This window comes from Lipotes vexillifer, unplaced genomic scaffold, assembly GCF_000442215.2.
Source record: "Lipotes vexillifer unplaced genomic scaffold, Lipotes_vexillifer_v1.1 scaffold1303, whole genome shotgun sequence".
Lineage (NCBI taxonomy): Eukaryota > Metazoa > Chordata > Mammalia > Artiodactyla > Lipotidae > Lipotes > Lipotes vexillifer.
In genome coordinates this window covers 895,704-912,080 of record NW_006785848.1, presented here as the reverse complement: position 1 = coordinate 912,080, position 16,377 = coordinate 895,704, and the positions used below count along the sequence as shown (strand labels likewise).

Genomic DNA, 16,377 nt, shown 5'->3' with positions numbered 1-16,377 from the left:
TTTCCCTTATAAAAAAAATTTTCCCAGCCATTATTTTTTGGGATATCTTTGCTGCCCCTTTCTTTCTCTCTTCTTCTGGGACCCCTATAATGTAAATACTGTTCCACCTAATGGTGTCCCATGAGTCATTTAAGCTATCTTCACTCTTTTTCATTCTTTTTCTTCCTCCTCAGATTGGATGAATTCTGCTGCCTTGTCTTTGAGTTTGCTTATTCTTTTTTCTGCTTGATTTAGTCTGCTGTTAAACCCCTCTATTGAATGTTTCAGTTCAGTTATTCTTCAGCTCTGTGATTTCTGTTTGGGACATTTTTATATTGTTTATCTCTTTGTTAAATTTTTCCCTTTGTTTATACATTCTTCTTCTGACCCTAGTGAGCATCTTTTATCTCTCTAACAGATAAATCACTCTAACAGATCTCTTTAAGAGATAAATCACTTATCTAAATTTCATTAAGGTGTTTCTGGAGTTTTATTCTGTTCTTTTGTTTGGAACATATTCCTCTGTTTCTTCATTTTCCTTCATTTTCTGTGTTGGTTTCTACACATTAGATAAAACAGCCACCTCTTTCAGTCTTGATGGACTGGTCTTGTGTAGATAAACCTTATCATTCAGCCTAGCCTGAACTCTTGGTTGTCTCTCAAACCTTTGTGATTGTCCAAGCTGCCGTATTTGCTCTTAGTGGCTCCCAGTAGTTGAGGATGTGCCAAGACCTGTTTGTGTCCCATTGTGGAAAGTATCATTCATCACCTAGATGCAAGCTGATTGGAAACTGGACTCTTCAGGCAGCAGCTTTTGAGGTAGGCAAATAGACTTCTTTCAGGGAAAGACTGGGAGATGGGTATTTCTATCTGCTCCATCTGCACTGAGCCCTGGAGCTGTAGCCCATTAAGAAGTGTTTCTTTGTTTGCTACAGTCCTGTGGGTCCTAAAATACAAGCTCCCTTGGCCGCTAGAGCCAGGCGATCAAGAGGTGTGTCCTTTGTGTGGCAGCCACAAAAGCCAGGGTGCCAAATTTTACACAAGCTCCTTCCAAGGAGACGACATCCTCATGAACCCATTAAGAAGTTTCTTTGTCTGCTCTAGTCTTTTGCATTTTGTGGTTATAAGCCTCATTAGATTTCAGAACTAGGTATTTTGGGGGCCCATCCCCTAGGGTGAAGTCTTAAAAGTTGGGGTGCTAGATATTGGGCTCAAACCCTTTGCTTCTTGGGAGAGACTGGGAGCTGTGTGTTCCCTTCCGATTGTATGTCTGTGCCAGGGGGTGAGTTTTATGGTGAAAGTGTGTCTCAGACTTTCCTACCTGTTTCAAAGTAGGTATTTTCTCATTAGCCTGATGTGTAGGAGTTGCTCAGATAGTTTCTGGATTTCTTTCAAGGAGAACTCATCCATGTTTAGCTGTAGATTTGGTGTGTCCATGGAAGGAATTGAGTTCAGGATTCTCAATGCTACCATCTTGGTTGAGAGAACAGACTGCTTTTTAAAATTTCTTCCAGCAATAAAATCACATCTGGCACAGCATTACACTTGAGGTTACCTTTTGCTTAAATTGACTATAATCTGACTTTTTTATGTCAGATAGATAAATTAAAGGGGATATGATGGGAATTACTTACAATTCCTTTAAATCTTTAATGTTGGCATTAGTTTTTAAACTCCTCCTGGAATGTTATATTGCTTCTTATTACTATTTTGGCCAAGGGTTCCACTTGGTCACCTGGCCATTTCTGCCATGATTCTTACGATATAGGTCAACAAGGCAATATTTGTGTTCAGCTAGACACTAAGTATATTCATCCCAATTATACACTTAGGGAGTTAGGGAAATAACCACACAGTGGACCTGATGGACTTCTGTGAGACAGAGTGGGTCAGAAGCTCCATAAATTATCTGGCCTAAAAGCTCCCAGTTTAACTTGAGGAATACAATAGTATTTCAAGCCTTTGGTATCAGTATCATTTAAAATGCCATAACCCAAAGTCCTAACAGAGTCTGAGTATTTTCTTTTCCCAATGCACAGGAACTCTGGTAAAATGATTAAATGTCCATTTGAGAGAAGATTGAGGAAATATTTATCCTACATATTTGTGGTGCTTCGGTTCTTTCTCAAGGACTCTGGTTCTGAGAATTGACTTAGCTATCTTGCAGTAATTGACTTCATCCCTTTGCTCAACAGTTCTCCCTTTCTATCTTTAGAAAAGTCAAGTAATACCATAGTTAACTGTTTGTCTATATTGTCTTTTAATATACAATATTTGTTACCCATCCTTAGGTCAAACACTCTGACTGCTACTCCAGGTTTGCTGTCCACAAAATAAAGTATGCCCACCTTGCCTCTGACATTTAAGTGTTGCCATCTGTCTTCTGCCATTCCCATTTCCTTTTGATACTAGAGAGGCCAGTTCCACAGCAGACTTAATGATGGTTAACCATGTCCTGCAGAGGACATCTATCATTGAGTTTCTCATTGTTTCCTTGGTGAAGGGAAATATCCTCCATTCTTTCGCAGGGAACAAGATCATGAGGTTGGTTCTTCATTCTAATATAATAAATCTAGTTAAATATTCCAATTTTATCATCTGCACTTCATTTATTGTAGGTTATTGGCCTGGTCAAGGTTCAAAGAACCATCTCAGGAATATAATAGCACCAGCTCCAAGTGTCCTAGATAGAATGTTGAATCCTGAATTATCATGGATAGACCTCTGTGCCAATAAATTTCTACCCAATCTGGCCTTATGTTGCAGCCCTCTGGTCCCATATCCTCAAGATCCATCCCCTTATATGTTCTACTAGTATTTGCTGATGTCAGGTCCTGTAATTCTGTCAGCTGACAAGTTGTAGTCTCCTGAAGCAGGCACTATATTTCCCCCTCCAGCTGTGTTGAGACCTGACCTGGGTAATTACCTTGGAAACAATGAAAAGGTGGTAGAAACTATTATGTATATTTTCCATGTTATATAATTTATATATAAATTATATATTTTTTCATTTTGATTATATAAATCTTCTTTGGGTAATTGGCCTTGTTCATGTTTGTGATTCCATCACTTACTAATTTCAACATTTCATTAATACTTATAGTCCATATTGGATAATTTTAATAACTGAAGTTTTAGGGATATAAATCTGCTGCTGTTATTTCTGCTGATTCAATCTCACGATTATTTGTTTCCTTGTGTGTTTGTTCATCTTTGATAGTGACTTCATCCACTGGTTAGAGAACTCAATTTTTATTTAGCACTTAATAATAAATGCTAACATTTAAGTGCTTACTTAGTGCTAGTCTCTGGACTAAGTGCTTCTACACACACTATTTATGTAATCTTTACAACAATCCCATAATGTAGGCAAAGGTGAACCCAACTAGCATATACTAGTACCTACTATATGCCAGTTATTTTGCCAAATGCTTTACATATATCAGTCTCCAGAATATGACATAGATATTACTTTATCCGTTTTTCAAATGAGAAAACTGAGACCTGTAAAACTTATTCAGCTAATGAATGATAAAGACTAGGATTCTAAACTAAGCCATCTGACTCCAGAATCTGTACTACCTACTCTGAGATGAATGATACATAAGAGACAGCCTAAAAGGTAGATTGACTATAAATCCTAGTTTTTCAAATCTCCATTTCTTTGTTACATCAACAGAAATAAGTACTCAGAAAGTTGTAGCCTAAGTCACTATTGAAGGCCTTAAAAGAACCATAGTACAAAAATATCCATTTGGTATTTACTGATACTCCTATTGAGAAGAGGGAGACCGCTCTTGAACCTAAGAAAAGAAATAAAAGACATCCCAGTTGGAAAGGAAGAAGTAAAATTATCTCTATCCCTAGGTGATATGCTCTTAAATACAGAAAATCCTAGAGAATTCACAAAAAACAACTAGAGCTAATAAATGAATTCAGCAAAGCTTCAAGATACAAGATCAACATACAGAAATAACTTGTATTTCTATACAATAGAAATAAACACTACAAAAATGAAATCAGGAGCACAATTTTATTTGAAATAGCATAAAAGTATTTAGGATTAAATTTTACCAAAGACATGTACACTGAAAACTGTAAGACATTCCTAACAGGAATTAAAGATCTAAATAAGTGAAAAGACATCCCATGTTCATGAATCAGAAAGTTTAATATTTTAAGATGGTAATACTACTCAAAGCAATTTACAAACTAAATGTAATCCCTATGATAATCTCAATGACATTTTTTATGTGCATAAATAGACAAGCTAATCCTAAAATTCATATGGAATTGCAAGGAACCCTGAATAGCTATACCAATCTTGAAAAAGAAAATAAAGTGGATGGACTCACATTTCCTGATTTCATAATTATCTAGCAGATGTGGAAAACAATTTGGTGTTTCCTCAAGAAATTAAATAAATTAATTAAATTAAATACATTTTATTTTCATATAATCCAGCAGTTTTCCTCCTAGGTGCATACCCGAAAGATGGAAAGCAGGAATTCAAAGAAATACATGTACATAAATGTTCATAGCAGCACTGTTTACAATAACCAAAAGGTGAGAACAACTCAAGTACTCATCAACCGTTGAATGGATAAAGAAAATACAGCACGTCTGTACAATGGACTATTATTCAGCCATTAGAAGAAATAAAGTGTTCATACATGCTACAAAGTAGATGAACCTTATGCTACAGATACATGCTACAATGTGGAAGAAACATTATGCTGAGTGAAAGAATACAGAAACCGACTTACTTCACCCTGTATGACAGACTCTAGGTCCATCTACCTCACTACAAATAACTCAATTTCGTTTCCTTTTATGGCTGAGTAATATTCCATTGTATATATGTGCCACATCTTCTTTATCCATTCATCTGTCGATGGACACTTAGGTTGCTTCCAGGGTGGGATAGGGAGGGTGGGAGGGAGGGAGACGCAAGAGGGAAGAGATATGGGGATATATGTATATGTATAGCTGATTCACTTCTTTATAAAGCAGAAACTAATGCACCACTGTAAAGCAATTATACTCCAATAAAAGATGTTAAAAAAAAAAGAATCCATAAACCGAAGGCTATATGTTATATGATTCTATCTATATAATACATTTGGAATAGGTAAATTCATAGAGACAGAAAGCAGACTAGTGCTATCCAGGAGCTGGGGGGAAGAGAGAATGGGGAGTGACTGCTTAATGGGTACTGGATTTACATTTGGGGCAATGAAAATGCTGTGGAATTTGACAGAGGAGATGGTTGCCCAACGTGAATATGCTAAATAACCCTGAATGGTACACTTAAAAATGGTTAACGTTTAATCTTGTTTGAAATTTACCTCTATAATAAAAGTTATTATACTATATCTTTTTTTCTTTAAGTAACTTTTTGTATGTATATAAGTAATTTAGTTGTAAACCACCTCAAAATATTTTACAAAGTATTCAGGATATAAATTTTTAAAAATAAATAAAAGGAAATTTCAAATGGTTATAATAACATTTCTAGTAAGGTTTAAAAGCACTTACCTTGATGGGATCCCTTTTTCCTTTTTCGTATTATACACCCAATTGAGCAATACTTTTCTAATAAAGACAAGAATTTTTTTGCTTTCAGAATAATTCTTTATTGTCTCAGCACTCATATATCTAAAAAAAAAAGAAGAAGAACCTTTAAACATGCTTTAAAATTTTTGAGATAAGTTTAATGCAGTATTGTTAGGAGGCAGGAAAACTGTTTTATCCAGTGAAGACAAGAAATGAGACACTTTCATGGGCGTAGGTCCAAGTCATGAAGATGTAGATGAAGGTGGATATATAATTATGAAGTTAGATTGTGGGACTCATCATTAAACAGAGAGTAAAAAAAAATGGAGATAAATGGTTCAAAATAGAGAAGTCAAGTTTCAGGGAGAGAAAGCATACCATGATTCAAATATCTGGGATTCAAATATATGTGGGTTTTTGTGTTTGATCCTCTAGTATCTGGGTGGCAGTGAACAAATTACCTCATTAACCTGTTTGCTCTCAGAATGGAAGTAGAAATACTTATGTCAGCCTGGGAAACTTAAATGAGAAAGCATATGTGAGGCATCCAGCCCAACTCACACATTCGCCCATCTCTTTTCTTGCACTTTCTGGGCAAGTAATCAGGGAGTTTATGGGGAAAATACAAGTGGAGAAGTGAAAGAGTAAAAATGGTTACTTGGAGAAGTTGGTGCTCAAAAACCACCAAAAGACATTTGCCCCAAGTTGCCTGTAGGTTTCTTCTGGGTTTTTTGTTGAGGCAGTTCAGATCTATGTGCTATGATTTGGTCTTGCTCAGCAAATTCCCTTGGTTTTATGAGGAACTTACCTGCTGCTGCAGATACTTACATTGCCTTCATCAGAAGGAGGATGGGGCTCCATCCCTGGATCTGAGGCCCTACCTTAATGGAAGGGCATTGGTGACTTAAGTACAAAGGTGGACCTTGTTCTTCCTATGGATTATAATGTTCTCACCTTAAAATTTGGGCAATTTCTCTGTTACAGGGATACTGATATAATTAAAAAGAAGGAAGTTATTCCATTCTCTGTGATTCAATATAATAATGTGGTAATTACATGGAAAATCATGAATGTATATATGACTTGATTCATTTCTGATTTTTAAAATATTTGATTGAGCACCTTTTATGCTTGATAAATGCATGGGGTAAACCATAAATACTGGTCTCTGCCCTCAAGAATCCAGAAGACTAGTGGAGTAAAACATGCAAACAACAGTTGCAGTTAAGTGTAGTAAGCGTTCTGCAGAGACAATAAGAGGACACTCCGGACCCACAAAGGAGGGTGTTGAATATAGTCTTGGGGAACCAGGAAACCTTCCTGAAGAAATTAATGTCTAAGCTAAGACTTGATCATTTCACAAGTTCCTATGAATCCTAAAATTCTGTGATATCAATGTGTGTGATATTTTACAGGCCAAATTATTGTGTTTTTCAGGCTCCTGAGTTCCTATTTTATATCAACATGTTCACTGTTTAGACCTGATTTAGGAAAAGAGTATGATCTCTCTAACTGGATAGTGAGGTCGGATAGCTTTGAATCCGTGCTCTGTAATTCATTAGTTAAATAACCCTGGGTAAATTATTTAATCTCTCTGTGCCCCACTTTCCCCACCTGCAAAATAAAGATAATAATAGCACTTATAGGATTTTTATGACATTGAATGGATAATACATGTAATATGTTTAAAACTGTGTCTGACACAAGACAATAAATATAAGCTCTATTCAAAGTATTGCTTCTTAGGCAATTACGCAGGCACTTAGCACAGGTCCTGGTACCTCTATTTAACTCCCTACTGTTTTTATCTTTAGACTTGTTTTCTTGCCGCAGGGTACCCCAACAGGTGGGGCTATGGATAGGAATGATCAGCAGATGGTGAAATCAACTCCAAAGCAACACAGCAAAGCAGCAAGCACTGAGCACAAGTGTAATTAAGAGAAAGTTCTCTGATCTGAACACCATTTCACTGATCTTGATATTCCCCAGTGCTGGCATATAGTTTTGCACACATTAGTATTCAATATTTATCTCTTGCATGTATGAATGAAAATGTAATAAATGTTTCAAAATTTGCCTTTGTTGCCCACTACGAGTCCTTTCACACCCTAACCCCCTTTACTCTGGGTCCTCAGAGGCATATGTTGCTTCTGCCTTTGTGGGTTTTAAGAGGAAAAATCAAGGTGGTGGGCTGAATTGCTCTATATAGGTACTGTTTTATATGTATTCTACATATGTTAACCTCTCCTGGACAATGCAGTGATACTACTTTTCAGCATGCCATTTGCTCATTCATTTAAAAACTTCCACTGTACATAGTGCACCTGTCTTTAAAGTATGAATCATATTGTTTTAAATTGATCACATCAGCCCAGGCTTCTCCCTCTACTTCACTAACATCGCTCAGGTCCCCTAAGCATTTGAGGGCCCTAAAGCAAGAGGGCAGGTGGAGGACTTGCACCATATATGGAAAGATAATGTCATAATGATTTACATGGCTAGGCTTGAAATTAAAACTCTTAGACTCTTTGAAAATCTGTACTCACACTGCAGTGAGAGCATGCTCTAGTGTCTGGTTGTTTCTCTTCCCACACACAGCTTTATCTCTCACTGTATCTCAAGCCGGTGCATGTGAGTGGACACCAGGCTGGCACATGTCTTATGTTTTGAGGGGTGCTCACCAAGGGCCCAGTTTGCTTGTAAGATCATGACATAAGGGAAGAGGCCCAAGCAATCCTAGAAATAAGCTTAGGACCACTTGAGCAGGAAATTTTGGTGTCCGTGGTACCAGAAGTGAGATCTAGAACAAGAAGGTATGTCTGGGTTTTGGGTGGTTACTGTCACAACTGCACTGCAGTTTAACTCGTCCCTCTGCCTATTCATACATCCTTCATCCTTCCACTCCACAGGGGATGATCTGAGGGTACTCCCTAACATGCTGACTTTGAGGAACTCATTGCTGACTCTGGAGGCTTGCATCTAAAGAAATCATTACTAGTATATCAGGAGAGGTTGTGCATTGGGAAGATGTGCCTGGAAGAACTAAGGAAGTCTTTGACCTCAGTGAGGTATCTGAGTAGCCTAGAAGGAGGAGTAGTTTACCACAGCTTAGCTTTGCAGGGGTGGGCAAAAGGAGAAAGGGAAGAGCATCTCAGTCAGAAGCAGCAGCTGGTTCAAATGCGCAGAGGTGTGAATGAGTGGAGCAAGTTTGGGAAACTGGAAGCAGGTGATTTGGCCTGGTTGTGGGGTGGAGAGCAGGCAGTGGCTTGCACACATCATACTGGATGATCTCAAGTTACGGGACAAAAGCGAGAAACTCATTTGCACAGTTTCCTAAATGCAGTGGCTTAGGATGGAAGCTTTCTCCTGAAAATATACTTACTCTCCTTTCTCACCAAAGCTTCCTGCTGCACCTACCAGCACCTGGACTGCACTCTGAGACAGGGTCTCATTCCTGTATTGTCTCTGGTAGCTTGCCTAAAAGAAATGTTGAATCAAATCACTCTATAATACGGGTAACAGGGACAATATATTATTTTCTTTATGGAAAAATAATCTGTGAGAAAGAAGTCAAAATCCCCAAATAATCAAGTATCTTTATATAAAAAATTTTTTTTTTCTATGGAGTCCAGACCATGAGGTCAGTGCAGAAGGTAAATCTGAGTTTTGGGTGGAATGAAAATGGTTATGCAGGAAACTAGGCTCCTCTAGATGTTAATTAGGTTTTCAAAAATAAGTGGAGTTCTGTGGCCAAATAAGTGTGGGAACTGTTGCAAACTATCCCCATCTTAAAAGTTTATAATGCATATTAGAATATTAAAAACTCTGAGAAATTCTACAGTAAGGGATTCTGATTTATATCTTTATTTAATTCCACTTCCCCAAATACTTTGCCAACAGAACTCTCTTGTCTCCAATCTATTCCCAGCATGAAATGAACTGCTCCTGTGGTGCAGAACACAGACATTCATTCATTCAGTCCATATACTGAGAGCCCACTCGGCTTCTGTGTGCTGAACATTGTTGAGAATCAACTTCCTAAATTGGGATGTGTGATATGACTAAAGATTCCTGGTTCCATAGAAGACACTGTCTGCACAATTATTTACAGACATTGAAACATGGTTTTGCTCTTGGGGGATCCTAGAAAGGGACAGAACTAAATTTAAGGATGAAAGGTCAAAAGGTTATTTGTCAGTAATGAAAGGAATTCTATAGAGTATCATTTTCTCCTTAAACTTCATTAAAATACTTGCAAAATAATGTAAAATTAAAATATTTTCAGTATCCTCAAAGATAAACACTGTAGTTTGTGGGGAAAATAAGAAAGCTGAAAGTCATATGGAGCTCATGAAAGCTTAGCGACATAAATGACAAAGCAGTTAGATACTAGAAAAATGTTAACTCTTAAGTGATCCTTCACACCAAAATGTAAGAAGAATTTAGAGAATGGTTGATTCCTAACAATAACTGCCATCTCTGAGCTCTCTAATATACTATTGAATTAACATAATTATGTTTTACAGAAAATTATTTAATTCTTACAACAGCTTTATGAGGAAGGTATACGAATCTGCATAGATGAGAAAGATGAGGCTCCTCAGGTAGTTGAGCAGTTTTCTCAAGATCACATTGGAAACTCAGTCCTTTCTGAATTTAAAGCCTGCCTCTCTTTTCCCCCATTATGTTGTGCTGCTCTCCTGTGCCACTGTCTTACCATGCTGTGCTTCCTCTTCTTTCTTTTTTTAATTAGTTAATTAATTTATTTGTCTTCTCTGGGTCTTAGTTGCCACACGCAGAATCATCGTTGCCGCGTGTGGGTTCTTCCTTGTGGCATGTGGGATCTTTAGTTGCGGCATGCATGCGGGACCTAGTTCCCTGACCAGGGATCAAACCTGGGACCCCTGCATTGGGAGCGTGGAGTCTTAACCACTGGACCACCAGGGAAGTCCCCCTCTTCTAACATACAGTAGTGGAGGAGATATTGCTCCCGTTAACAAGAGCTGGCTGAGATTTAAATAAAAACTCTGAGAGCATTGAAAACTGCAATAACCAATTAATACTGTTGGGAACAGTGAACATTAGCATTGAGATTGCAGAAATCAAATCAACAAGCTAAGATACACATGAAAATATGTCTAGAACAAAGAAAGACTAAAAATATACGAGGTGAGATGAAGATCTGGGGAATAGAACAGAGAGATTCAATATACTTTGAAAAATAGGATTTCTGGATTAAGACCTAACACACAGCACAAAATCAATGAAGATGTAATAGTAGAAAAAAAACATTTAAGGCAATAAATCAAAAAGGTACAGGAAGTATATATTGCAGAAAACACAGGCTATCATGAGTGGAAGGAACCTAAGAGGTCATTCAGGTAGCATAATTTCCCCTTTTACAGATGGGGAGAATAACAAAAGAATATGTGAGAGATTCAATATACTTTGAAAAATAGGATTTCTGGATTAAGACCTAACACACAGCACAAAATCAATGAAGATGTAATAGTAGAAAAAAAACATTTAAGGCAATAAATCAAAAAGGTACAGGAAGTATATATTGCAGAAAACACAGGCTATCATGAGTGGAAGGAACCTAAGAGGTCATTCAGGTAGCATAATTTCCCCTTTTACAGATGGGGAGAATAACAACTTAAAAGAATATGTTCTGGAAAAAAAAAAAAAAAAGGAAAAAAAAAAGGAAAAAAAAAGAAGAAGAAAAAAAAAAAAAGAAAGAAAACAAAAAAAAAAAATAAAAAAAAGAATATGTTCTGAGTCACATAACATATTAATAATAAAAGCAAGACTCAAAATGGAGTCTCCTGCATTGATTTTAAGGGTTACTGAATACTATATTTTCCCGAAATAAATTAAAATCTAGAAGTGACTCAAAGACATGGTCTCATAAAATCTGCTGGTGGAACAAAGCATGATATGGGCATAGGTTCACCCTTCATGGCACTGCCTCAATTGCTTAAAGAAATTATTTAGGTCCTTGGAAAGCTGTCTTTGAGACTCAGCTTGTCTGCCAGGACTACTGCTGAGGAGGGAATAATCATACCCTAAAGATCTTCCATTTCCCAAGTTAGACTGAGCAAGCAGAATCCTATATGTATGGAACAGCTGAGAAATGCATGACAGTTCCACAGGCAGTGAGGAAGGCCCAACATGAACATTTTGAGAGGGTGAGTCATAGCAACTGGTCAAGATTCTGACCTGGATAGAAAATGGTAACTGGGCTATTAGCATTTCCTCACAGAGTCCTCTATGCTGCTGTGCTACAGAATTTCTTTAATTTTTACCCAAGGTTTGATATGAAAACATACTAACCTATACCTGCAGTTACTAGTGGACTTGGTGGTATTCTTTCGGGAAAAACTGGTTTGGTCCAGAGATAGGCAGTGTCATGGAACTGACTGCATAACGCATCTGGTGGTAGAGCTCAGCTGTAATTCCTGCCATTGGGATCTGTGAAATTCCAAGTTCCTCAAAATAAAACACCTTCTACTTAAGCTAATTTGAGTGGATTTCTTTTTCTTTTTGTCCTTTTCTTTTTTCTCTTTGCAGTCAAGCAGATTCCTAAGACAATGCCAAACTTCCCTTTGCCTTTGTAAACAATGTATTAAGCTGTGCAGGTGAGCATAACCAAGATGTCTTAAGCAAGGGAGAAACTTTTCAGTAGAATTTTAGCCAATAATTTAATTTTTTTAATTTAAATTCTTTTAGTATAGTACTGGCACAAAAATAGACATGTAGATCAATGGAACAGGATAGAGATCCCAGAAATAAAACCATGCACCTATGGTCAATTAATCTATGACAAAGGAGGCAAGAATTTACAATGGAAAAAGACAGTCTCTTTAATAAGAGGTGCTGGGAAAGCTGGGCAGCTACACGTAGGAGAATGAGATTACAACATTTTCTCACATCACAAACCAAAATAAATTCAAAATTAAAGACCTAAATGTAAGACTGGAAACCACAAAACTCCTAGAAGAAAACATAGGCAGAACACTCTTTGACATAAATCGTAGCAATATTTTTTGGGATCTGTCTCCTAAGGCAAAGGAAACAAAGCAAAAATGAACAAATGGGACCTAATTAAACTTAGCAAAGGAGACCATTGGCAAAACGAAAAGGCAACCTACTGAATGGGAAAAAAATATTTGCAAATGATAGAAATGATAGGACAATAATTTTAAAAGCGTATAATAAAATACTAACTATTTGTGCTGACAGGAGACGCCTCTTGGCCAGCTCCATTGCTTCAATGTTAAGGGTCTCATCTATTTCCTTGTTACAGTGTAGACATTTCACTTTTTGATGTTCTGTTGTTTCTTCTTGGCCCAACTAATTAAAACACAAATCAAAACCAAAAAATAATACATGAACATTAACATATTGTTTAGCATAAACCTCAAGCAATTCACATACCATTTTGGTTTAAAAAAGTATAGAAATTTTGCTAGATACAGAAAAATGTTCAGATAAGTTTTCTCATCGTTTGCACAGTCATCTAGAAGGTAAAATAATTGCCAGTTTTGGGGGGAAGGAGTTATATCATATTTTTACCTTTGCATGGCGTTGGTAAAAGTTTATAAAAGCTACTACATTGCTGATCACACTTTAAACCACTGGTTCTGAAAGTGTGGTTCCCCAATACCAGCAGCATCACCTGGGTATTGTTAGAAATGCACATTCTCAAACCCCACCATAGACCTGCTGAATCAGAGACTGTGGGGAGATGGGACAGCAATCTGTGTTTTTACAAACCCATTCCATGATTCTGCTACAGCTAAAGTGTGACAACCACTGCTTTAAACTAATCACTTAAGGTAGAATAAAAAGTGAACATGGCTGTTAGGAAATGGGTATATGGATAACTCCATTTTATAGATGAAAAAAGTTGAAGCTTAGATAAAATAAAAGGTTTATATAAAGATCACAAAGCATTTATTAAATGATAAAGCTAGGATATGAACCCAGATTTTCTGAGTCTAAAGCCAATGTTCTATCTATAACACTAGAATATCCCTCATGTCAGCATCATAAAGAGGAGAATGTAGTTGTTTAATTATCTGCCTTCTGAAACAGATCAAATACCAGAGTGGTGACCTCAACCCTGACTTTGCATTAGAATTAGCTGGGTAAATGGATTAAAAATATATATTCCTGGGACCCTCCTCAGACCATCTGCATCAGAATCTCCTGGGTAGAGACTGGGAAATCAATCCGTATTTTTAAATAAGGCCACAATCAGATATTGGGAGCTACTATTAAAAAATCCTTAGATTTGACTTGGTAATTTTCTTATCCAGAAATCCTGGCAATATTCCTGCAGACACAAGGCTTGATTCTGGGCCCCCATCTGGAGCTTCAAGCACCTGTTAGAGGATTTAAAATGGAGTTTTAGAAATCCTATTTCATAGCAACCAATTATCTTATGTCTACAGTCATAGAAGTTGGCCCCTCATATTGTGTGATGCAGAAAAACATTGCAAGGAAAATTGGACTTAATATAGGAGATGGCGACCCAGAAGAAGCATTGAGCAGATACCAGGACAACTTTTATTATTTCTCCTTGTGGCATTCATGACTGCTGATGAATTATGAACTCATATATGAATTAGAAGTCTGACCATGGAGATTCTGAAGCATATCTCAGAAGCAGGAGGTGACATTTCACCACATCTAATCGTATGACACTGGCTTTGAATTCTATTTTACATTACAACGTAATATATATATATATATATATTTGCGGTACGCGGGCCTCTCACTGTTATGGCCTCTCCTGTTGCGGAGCACAGGCTCCGGACGCGCAGGCTCAGCGGCCATGGCTCACGGGCCCAGCCGCTCCACGGCATGTGGGATCTTCCCGGACTGGGGCACGAACCCATAGTCCCCTTCATCAGCAGGTGGACTCTCAACCACTGCGCCACCAGGGAAGCCCTACGCTGTCTTTTAAAGGCAGCTCCAATACACTAGTCCTTCTTTTGAATTTACAATGCATACTTGCTATACTCAAAGGGTTTGTCAGTTCTACTTTGCCCCACAGTGGTCACAAAAATCCCTAAGAATTGTGAATTAATATTCATAACATTTATACTTATTTAAGGGTAATCATATCCACTTTGAAGGAATAAACAAAAGATATTACTTGCTTACTGCATATGGGTTTTGCAGTATAATTGCTTTCTCAACCATGTTCCAATCTGCGTTAGCAAGATCTTTGTCAAATTTGAGTGCAGAGGCTGCAGATGTGGTTAGTTCTTGAAAGTGTTGAAATGTATAATACAGTGATTTATACTTTGTTGATGTGACATCATGAAGACCTTTGATACAAAGAACACATTTTATGAATAGTAGACATCATCATTTTGATGATATATATAGAATATACGTATATACATATAGATGTGTAGGAGATATATGCAGGAGGTATAGATATACATATACATATATGTACACAGTGTATGTGTAGATATATACATATATTTCCCACCTATACATAAGGTCATATATATAAGTATTTATGATATATATTTATTTATCTCCAGATGTATACATTTGACCCTTGAACAACATGGGAGTCAGAGGTGCCAACCCTCCACGCATATAACTTTACAGTTGGCCATTCATATCCATGGTTCTGCACCCTCAGATTCAATAAGCAGGTTCGTGTTATACTGAAGTACATATTAAAAATTTTTTTTAATTAAAAAAATTCACATCCACTTATAAGTGGATTGGCGTAGTTCAAATTCATGTTGATCAAGGATTAACTCTGTGTGTGTGTGTGTGTGTGTGTGTGTGTATCTCCAGACCTCAATAATGTTTGAAGGAATCTTACTACCAGACACAAATTCCCTTTTTCTGAGCCATAGAAGTTTCTTTGGAAAGCAATAATGCTCCATGAGCAAATGTTCACTGCTCTCAGTGCAAGTAAACAGATGCTCCACAATAAGAATTTTAGGTTTATTTAGCTACTAAGTAGAACATCTGATAAACTGAAAAATTTTACCTCTTTAATCTGTTTTTCCCATTTTACTATGTTAAGCCTCAGAAAATAAAACAGAAAAAAAAGTAAATGGAAGAAAAGATTTTGTTGCAAATATGAGGATGAAGGTGCAATATTATCCATAAAGATGAAATTTAAGATTGGTTACAAAATGCCATATGAATGAAAACTCTGCATGTAACAAGAAAGTGTGATAAAGCAGTTAAGAATACAATGGATTAAAAACATTAGAACAATTTGTTTTTAGTTCTTTAACTGCCATTATCAAGCCATGTGACCTTAGACGAGAACTCTTAACTCTATAGATTTCAATTTATCAATTGTTAAAAAGTAGGGGATTGAAACAGTCATATTGTATAATGCAGTTGCTTCCTAAAACTGGTATTTCTGCTTCTACTCTCTTCATAGCTCCCAATCAGCTATCCACAGAACGAGAGTTGTCTTTTTAAGGACCTTATTCATAAAATTACACTTACTTGCTTAAGACCAACCAAGAAATCCATTTATCCCTTAGAATAAAATCTTAAAATTAAATCCAAGTTCCTCCATTATCTACCTCTTTCCCTACCTCTCCCATCTGGACTTCCTTCACTATTGGCATTGTTCTCGAAGGTCCCAGCACCTTACCTTCTTTCCTTGAACACACTCATTTTCTAATTTCCTCAGGAATCTATTACCTGTTGTGTTTTCTATTTTATTTATATGTGGTTTGTTTATTTTTATACAAAAATGACTCTCTGATATTACGTTATTTGACTTGTTTACTGCCTGTTTCTCCTCTCTCCAACATAAGCTCCATCAACTCAGAAATCTTTTTT

At 36.9% G+C, this 16,377-nt stretch overlaps 1 protein-coding gene across 1 annotated transcript in view; it reads right to left on the bottom strand.

Moving 5' to 3' along the window:
• Positions 1-16,377, bottom strand: part of SLC9C1 (solute carrier family 9 member C1) — a 101,463-nt gene that overhangs the window by 33,158 nt on the left and 51,928 nt on the right. Inside the window, exons 13-16 of the mRNA XM_007458164.1 lie at positions 14,707-14,873; positions 12,763-12,888; positions 8,918-9,012; positions 5,518-5,637 (exon numbers count right to left, since the gene is read on the bottom strand). Of these exons, the coding sequence (XP_007458226.1) occupies positions 5,518-5,637; positions 8,918-9,012; positions 12,763-12,888; positions 14,707-14,873 (508 nt within the window). The remainder of the gene's footprint in view (positions 1-5,517; positions 5,638-8,917; positions 9,013-12,762; positions 12,889-14,706; positions 14,874-16,377) is intronic.